This window comes from Ursus arctos, unplaced genomic scaffold (genome assembly GCF_023065955.2).
Source record: "Ursus arctos isolate Adak ecotype North America unplaced genomic scaffold, UrsArc2.0 scaffold_14, whole genome shotgun sequence".
In the NCBI taxonomy this organism is placed as follows: Eukaryota; Metazoa; Chordata; class Mammalia; order Carnivora; family Ursidae; genus Ursus; species Ursus arctos.
In genome coordinates, this window is record NW_026622808.1 from 39,291,994 (window position 1) to 39,300,728 (window position 8,735).

Sequence of the window (8,735 nt, forward strand, 5' to 3'; positions counted from 1 at the left end):
CCTCCCCTACTCCCCCTGCTTGTGTTCCCTCTCTCGCTGGCTGTCTCTATCTCTGTCAAATAAATAAATAAAATCTTAAAAAAAAAAAAAAAAGAGATTTTCGTTTTGGGGGTGCCTGGGTGTCTCATTTGGGTAAGAGTCTGACTTTGGCTTGGGTCATGATCTCAGGATCCTGGGATTGAGCCCCACATGTCAGGCTCCCTGCTCAGTGGGAAGTCTGCTTCTCCCTCTGCCCCTGCCCCCCCCCACTTGTGTGAGCTCTCTCTCTCAAATAAATAAATAAAATCTTTTAAAAAAATAGAAAAAGAAAAGATTTTCATTTTTGTAGTAATAGTGCAAAAAAGCAATGTCATCTTTAAAGGCACTTAAAAGCTTTGTTATTTATTTTCCTGAGCATGCTTTGAATTTTTTAGAGGTGGGGAGGGGCCGAGGGAGAGAGAGAGAATCCTAAGTAGGCTCCACTCCCCATGCGGAGCCCAACATGGGGCTCCATCTCATGAGCCTGAGATCATAACCCTGAGATCATGACCTGAGCGGAAATCAAGAGTCCAATGCTCAACCCATGGAGCCATCCAGGCACCCCAACCACTGGTTTGAATTTTTGAGATAATTCATCAAAAAACTAAAATCTCCCCTAAATTTCAGTTTATATGTCTATTACATCTAACATAAACACATGTGAATAATCATTTTGGATCCCATTTTTTAGAAATTCTCTGCCTTGTTAAAATAGTTCTAATGTTTTTCTCTAATGTACATCTCCTAGTGATAGCGATTTTCAAATGTTTTAAAGCTTTGGAACCCTATTTGAAAGAACAAAGTGGGAAAACCATTTAGCAATCAAAGACGTGTAGACCATCAGAATATTTTGTTAGCATGGTTACTGTTATGACTCGTAAGGATGATTACTACTTGCAAAATTATTATCTGCAGGGATTAACTTGCAAATTGCTAAGGAAAACTTTCCTCATGACAGCATCAGAAGAGAGATAGGAGTAGGTAAGTAAAGTCCCCTGCCTGAGTGTGTAAGTTGCGGGGCCAAACACAATCCAGTTCTTGCATATTTAGTAATTTTCAAATGTCCCCAAGCTTGCAGCACTTTTAATTCACTGTCCTCTCCTTTCCCCACATAGTCCCCAAAACCTGCCAAATTTCCCTCCTGTCTCAGTAATCTCCACTTTTCTTTCCATCTCCCTTGCCCCTACCCTCACCCAGGCCATCAACGTCAAAAACACATACTACAACTGCAGGTATGTTGATCCCCTCAATCCAGGCTTTTCTTTGACCCTGCATCCTGCTTCTGTCTTCCTAAGCCATTCTGCAACCCTACTTTATTGGTCAAACATGGCTCGCTATTTCCCATCACATCATTTTACTTCCTTGGCCTTTGTCAAAGGTTTTCCACCACCCCTAACAGGAAGGTCTGGCTACATAATTTGGGGGGCTTAAATTAAATTAAAAATGTGGGGCCTCTTGGTCAAAAATTATTAAGAATTTCAAAATGCCAGCAGCAGTGTGAGCCCAGGGCTCCTGTGTGGCTGCAGGGTTGCATGCCCACAAATTTGGCCTGCAACAGGCACCCACCACCATAGGGAGTCTCCTATTCTGGCTTTCCCCTTCTGAGTCTTCTCACATGTTGTTCCTCCCCTGGAACACCTTCCTACCAACACCCAGCTCCTGCCCACATGAAGCTTAGCCTTTTCCCCGATCTATTCATGTAGAGGCAACAAGTTGAGAGCTGGTCTTTGATTTATCCTCTCCTATAGCTTACAGTAGTCGTAACCATCTGCACATATTAATTTAGACCTTAATTGTGTGCTTCCGTGTGTTATTTTCTTACTATTTCATTCACTCACTCGTTCATTCATTCATTCACCATCTATTATAGGTCAACTATTTACCATGACTTTGCTAGACACTGGGTATAGTAAGTCCCAAAACAGCAGAAACCTTGATTAACTTGTTCACCACTCCATCCCCAGAGTCTCACCGAGTGACTGGCTCATGGCAGACACTGAACAAATATTTGTTGAATAACTGGTAACAGCCTTTTCCCTCCACCATAGGGTGAGCTTCTAGAGAAGCTAAGAACTGTTTTCGTTTGTTCTATGGCGGCTGATTGAGAACCCAGTATATGCCACATGTTGTTCCAGACATGACAACACTGTTCTAGGCAACTTTCTTTACTTCTATATTCCCCAGCACATTATTATAATAATAATGAGTGTTTTATAGGTGCCAGGCATTAGTCTAAGCCTTATCCAGGTGACCAGACTCTAGCCCAATCTCTTGACTACATTGCTAGGCCGCCTCCAATGAGTACTTTTTGACTGTTGATTTGACTGAACCAGAAAGCTCAAGGAGAGCAGTGTTTGCTGTCTCCACACACCATCAAATCGGGGTTGTGCCCTATCAAATCAGTGTTAGGCAATTTCTCGACCAATGCCAGATATAATAGGTGCATGGTTCTTTGCAAGCTTACACTGTGACAAATAGGATATAAACTATGGTATCATTTGCTTCACTGAAATCACCCAGTCATAAAATGCTAAATAGAGGAGATGACCAGTGGGCCATCCGAAGATGCCTGGAAGAAGACAGATGTGACGTTCCTAAATGTTGGGAACTCTTTACCAGACAGAAGGTAAGCAATAAACTGTTTAGGCTGAAGTTTCATCTGTGGGACTCAATAATGTCTGTTGACACCAACAAGTTGCCCAAGGCATTAGCTGGGGAAAAGGGTGGGAATAAGAAAACAAGAGAGAGGAAAGCGGGAAGGAGTGAGTCTAATGAGATGTGGAGTGGTGGGAGCCATCCAGAGCTGCCTTGGTGGCTCAGCTGCTGTGGACTGTTGCCCCAGGAGGAGAAAGAACATTTAAAATGAGCTTTAAATTTAGCCAAAGGTACAGAAAGGGTTTTTAGTCCCATGGGGCTCAGTGAAATGAAGATAGCAATACTTTGTATTCCACATCAAGGAAAGGGACTAGCACCCAGCTCCCTGCCTTTAGAAGTAAAAACAAGGCCCGGGTTGATGTTGTGTGTTGGGTTCGGTAATGGGGGATTTATGCTATTTGTGTGATGTGTGATAAGATGCAGGGAGTGAAAGCAGCTATTAACACTGATTAACTCAAAAGTTGACCACCAGCACACACAGCCATTGTTTCCACCAGCACTCTCTAGCCATGGGCTTTGTCTGGCTGGCTTCACAAGAGACAAATGCCATTACAGGAGACCAAATAACCTTATTTAGGCAGTCGTCAGATAATAGAGACGCTCTAGGTATTAGCTTGACTGCATTAGTTCGATTTGTTACTGCTGTTCACCTTGTCCTGGGCATTAATGGAGACAAAGGCTTGGAATTACCAGGAGCAGAGATAAGCTGTGGATTAGAGCCTGTGTGTTTTGAGGGAAAGATAATTTTATCTTGGGTTTTCATTTCCAATTCCATCTTGCTTGATTTTCCCTCAAAGTTAAAGTCCAGTTTTTCCCCCTGAATATCATTATATTCACTCCAAATTACTAGCAGTTGTAATTGCTTAAAAAAAAAAAAAAGTTACTGGCTCGTTATTTCCTTTGACAAGATCAGCCTCTATCTTTTAAGTTTTGGAAATGATTTTGGGGCAAATACACTAATGATCTTAAATATTATCTTGTTTCTTGAATATTCTCATATATTACACTCACTTTACAATATTTAATGACGTTATGTTGAAAATATAAAAGAATGTGCATATTACCTTGATAGTTCCTTCTTTAATATTACAAATTCTAGTATATTTAAATTTTTCTGACTTCAAAATGTTGTTACAGATGCATCATTTCCATTAGAAATGATTTCAGTTATAAATATATAACTTCGGTTGTAAACACAACTTATTTCAATTATAGATAAAATTGGATTTTAGACTCGCATAAATCAGTTACGTTAAATTGTCCCTGGAAAATACTAAGATAATGATATTCTAGAGTTACTATGCCTCTTTCCTCCCCATACTTTTTATAGGTATGATCAGTTTTTATAACTAAAAAACAAATTTAAGTGCATTACTGGTTGTTGGTCAGTGTTTGTAATGTTGTTTCATTTTTTCCCCAAAGTCTATCATTTTATACAGAATCCTCCCACTCCTCAGAAATTTAGAGGTTAGGCTTAATTACAGATAAATTCTAGATAAACTATGATTCCTCTCTGAAAATCTAAACTTGTGAAAAGCACTACTTCAAAAACACTTAAATATTAATATTGTAGAATAGCTTGTTATGTACATGACTAAAATCCTATCCTAAACTAAGCAAACGTTAGGAAGGAAATAGAGCGAGATGTCTGACATGGCAAGATGTCCGAAAGATGCACAGGATGTCAAATGTGATGACATTTAAGAAAATAACATCAAAACCAACAAACGTATACACGTGTGGGTATACATGTGCACATGTACATGCTTTCACATACAAAAACATCGATAAAAATGCTTAATGATGGTTTTCCGTGAAGGATGAGGTTTGAGGGAGACTTGCCTCTATTTCTATACTACTTGAATTGTTCACAATATGTAAATATGACCTTGGAGATAAAAATAAAAGACTATGTGAAAAAGCCTATCTATCACGTGACACTTTCCCCTCCAACGGCTCCTGGTGGCTTCCAGTCCTCCAACTTAACTTCACAGACAACTAATGAAGAGCAAAGAAAGCTCCTGGTGGACCAATTTTTACTAATATATTTCATAAATAGTGCTTCAAATTTTATATTTGTGACATAGCTCTTTATATTGGAAAAATGACCCGGTCTGACAGTAGACTTCCTCGGACAACATTTAATGCCTCTGGTTTTCCAGCTCCTGCCCTGCTGTCTTTCTTTTCCTCCTCTCTCTCCATCTCAGCAATAGTGGAACAGAATACAATCAATCTATTGCTGACCAGTGGCTGGGACACAGAGCTCTCTCTCCCTAAATGATTTTAAAAAGCTCTAATATCTGAGTCACGTCGCTAATCCTCAGCGATAATATGTAAACTCCCTCTCATCTTTCTCATGCACACAAACAAACAAACAAAAATGTAGAAAGTGGGTAGAGATTCAATAATTCAGTAAGAACCTTCCACTGTGGTCCTCACTGGGAGAGAAGAGGACAGAGGAACAGGAAAGATAAAAAAGGGAAGGGAGAATTCAACTCAATGCACACAGCTGAAATACAGTTTCCAGGAGACCAAGTCAAAGTCCTCAAGCAAACATTTCAAAAAGAACAGCCACTTGGGCGTTCCACTAATTAACTAGAAAACAAATACCCAGACTTCCAGTGGTAGGGTTTCCTTCTTGTGCATCTTACCTGTTCCCATTTTAACTGGCAGGTACAATGGCAAAAGCAAGGAAAATACATAGTTCTTGTCCCAAAAAAGTACGCTGATGATTCGCAGCAACTATGTCACAGCCCGTACAAAGGGCAGGTCACTTACCCTACCTTCTGCGTCAATGATTTATTGTAATAACAAAATATGCACTTGATCGGAAATCACTAAACTAGAAATAGATACAAGCCAGATGATCATTATTACTGCAATGACTGGAAGTAAAGCACAACATTAAATAACTAGGAAAATATTTTAAAAATTTGCATTTATTTGCAGTTTGAATCTTTTTGCAATATAATACCAGGAGAATGAATATGACAATTGATGTCTTTCTATCTCTACTGTGCCATAATGATTTTGCTTAAACAAAACAAAACAACAACTTGAAACTGGCATGCTAGAAGGATTTGTATTGATGGCGAGAAATTTTCACTGCTTTATGCCGGAAATCAAGAGAAACTAATAATTATGTTTCAAAATGCACTTGAAGAAAAGTAATTGAAACAGATCATATCTTCGTGCCATTCTTCAAATTATTACTTGAATTATTTTGTAAATGGAATCCAGCTTATGGAATCACCCAGTCATGGGTTTGCTGATTTTAGAGAACTAATTTATTAAGTTAAATTTGCTCACTTAAAAAATAGCTGGCTTTTTCTGAAAATTTTATTAAAATATATAGGAAAGGCCTTTATTGTAACTAAAAGTGCCCAAGTATAATAGGTACCGTGTTATAACAGTAAATATTTACAACATATTTTAGGAAAAAAACGACAACAGATTAAATGCAGAAAAGAAAACACCACATTTTTAACACTTGATATTTCTATTGATTCTTCATATCCTGTAAGATCATCTCATGTGTTAATTTTCTATCTATTCCAGGAGATTTGTGTTGAAATTTTTTTTTGCCATTAGGAACTGTGATTCTCTATGGGACCTTTTCAGCTTTGCACGCCGATTTTGGAACCAGATCTAAAATTAAGGAAAAACAAAGTAGATCTCAGAAACATTATTTTATTATTCTTAACATTTCAATCATCACAAGTAACAACTAAATTTGAAAATTACCTGGATTCTGTCTTCCTCTAGATTCAATTTTCGAGCTAAGTCTTCTCTGATATCAATGCCAGGATAGCAGTTAACTCTAAAGACATTTTCCAACACTTCAATCTAAGAATAAGGAAATAGTTATAAAAAATGTTGGTATTTGGTATGTTATCATAAAATGGACTTTAATCTATATAGCAAAATAATTGCATTTAGATCTTAGGCAATTAATGTATGCCTTTTGAAAAAACGACTATCCAGAAACTGTTTAAAAAAACAACAATTCCATATAGTCTATTATTTCATTAACAAAGCTTCCAAACTGAGATCCCAAAGTGATTGGGCTTTCGCTCAATAGGGTGTCAGTTAAAGCCTTTATATTATCATCACTGGTTGAAAAAACTTCCCACCTGGTTTTGAGTAAAAGCAGTTCTGGGTCTCCGGCCTCTATACCAACTCAGCTCTCTTTTCAAAGACAGTCTTTCTGAGGCTGAAAAGTAATTTTCGCATTTCAAAAATCTTTCTTCTGGCATTGGGTGATCCACAGTACAAGGGAATGAGATCCCATTAGGAAGGCTCGGGATATGCACACATAGGTTAACATCTTTCCCTAAAAACAGAAAAATAATTAGAAAACCCCTGCAATGAAGAAATATATTAGTTCCTGAGACTAAAACAAAACAAAACAAACGAACGACAGAAAAATAAACTCCATTTTAGGTGTCCAATCCTGTATTTCACAAAGTTTTAGAAGAAGTAATACCAGGAACTTGTCTTTAATTTTCCTAGTGGAATTCTTCGGGGTTTCACAAGAGAACTGACTTCTCATCAACCAAAAACTCAAAAGCTAACAAAAATAAAGATGCTGCCTTGGTGCTAGAGAACATTTTGGTCTCTGAATGTCATTTATTTTTCAGCGAAAACACAGAATATCTGATGTGTCGGATAAAAGAGACCTAGTGAAATAAATGCAGGTTCTTGGCATTTCCTGGGAATGAACTTTATACCTACTTGGATCTAATGCTGATATTCTTTTTATTTCCTATAAAACTCAGCTGGAGGCATTAAAAGTCCCCAATACTTCAGTTACATAATTCGATGAAATTGCTGTTTTTCTCTACCTCTGTGTAGCATGGAATAAAGGCCAAAATAAACACTGCCGATGAAAATAATAAAGAATTTAAAAAACCAAGTCGTGGCGTACCTGAGGAGCCGCAGGGGTCTGCCCAGGGCCTGTGGGGTTTCATTGAAGGAACACAGTCTTTCTTCTGGTCCAATCCTAAAATGCTCTCAATTGAAAAGGAGCAGGGCGAGGGTTTGCTCTCCCCAAGCCGAGCACCTTCCGGAAGACTGGGGGCCATCCTCGAGTGGGCTGCACAGAACGACAGCTCTGGCCTCTCCCTGCCTCTTGGCTGGCTCTGCCCCATGTGTACAGGGCTGGGATCTTCCTGCAGTTCACCTTACAGCTCCGCAGACAAGGGGGCTGGATTTAGAACGTCACTAATTAAAATCCTGTCTTAGAAAGTTTTAGCATGTCAATGAACACTCGCCCAGCCAGCAGCTTGAGGAGTTAATTGTTTATTTGTTTGCAAGTAATTAGCAACTAATGGCTACACCAGGGGGGCCACCTACAGGGACAAAAAGTGTTATCTCTCCTAAGCAGAACACAGACTTAACTTTCTCGAAAGAAGTGATGCACAAACCAGCACTCCTCTTTTATTTGAAATCATTAATGTATAAAATCATGCCTTTTATTCTGAAGTTTATACTTTCATGGACTCCAGTTACCAAAACATACAGGCTAGATAGGAGAGCAGTCAAGTAATAAATAATCTAATTTAAGTGAATTTTCTTCCAAGGAAATTGGAAAAAATAATAATCTCTTAATGCTATTAACGGTAATTCCGATGAAAATGCCTGTTTTTCATATGCATATGTAATAGTGAATGTTGTCAGTGAAAACACAATAGTATTTGGAGTGCAGCATACTGGAAAAGGTTGGCCATGTTATTAACACTGAGTGTAATTGTCTTCCAAGTGCCTGGATTAATTCATAAGGAACAGTTGCACCAAGTATTTTAAATAATTAATGAGCTAATTCCATTCTTTCAGCTTTTCTTTTAAATGAGAGCGATACAAGTCTATATGAAGATCAGATGTAACCACCACCAAGCAACTTAAACGCATGACTCTTCAAACTAAAGGGAAGAATTTCTCTTCCTACCACAGTTGTTTCAAAGACAAGAACATGATTTACCGTATTCTTGAAAGAAGGCTTTCCCTCTGTTGATTTTTTGAGGGGCTGGGAAGTTTTCACGAAGACAATAAGATTTGTGAAA

General features: G+C 38.4%; 1 protein-coding gene across 1 annotated transcript; it reads right to left on the bottom strand.

Annotated features, from left to right (window-relative positions):
* Positions 1–5,808: 5,808 nt before the first annotated feature.
* Positions 5,809–7,867, bottom strand: HESX1 (HESX homeobox 1). Its single transcript, XM_026500366.4, has 4 exons — positions 7,601–7,867; positions 6,807–7,006; positions 6,418–6,519; positions 5,809–6,321 (listed from the first exon to the last, which is right to left on the bottom strand). Exons 1-4 carry the CDS (start codon positions 7,821–7,823, stop codon positions 6,223–6,225), a joined length of 624 nt encoding a protein of 207 aa, XP_026356151.3. The 5' UTR covers positions 7,824–7,867; the 3' UTR covers positions 5,809–6,222.
* Between the last annotated feature and the right edge of the window lie 868 nt (positions 7,868–8,735).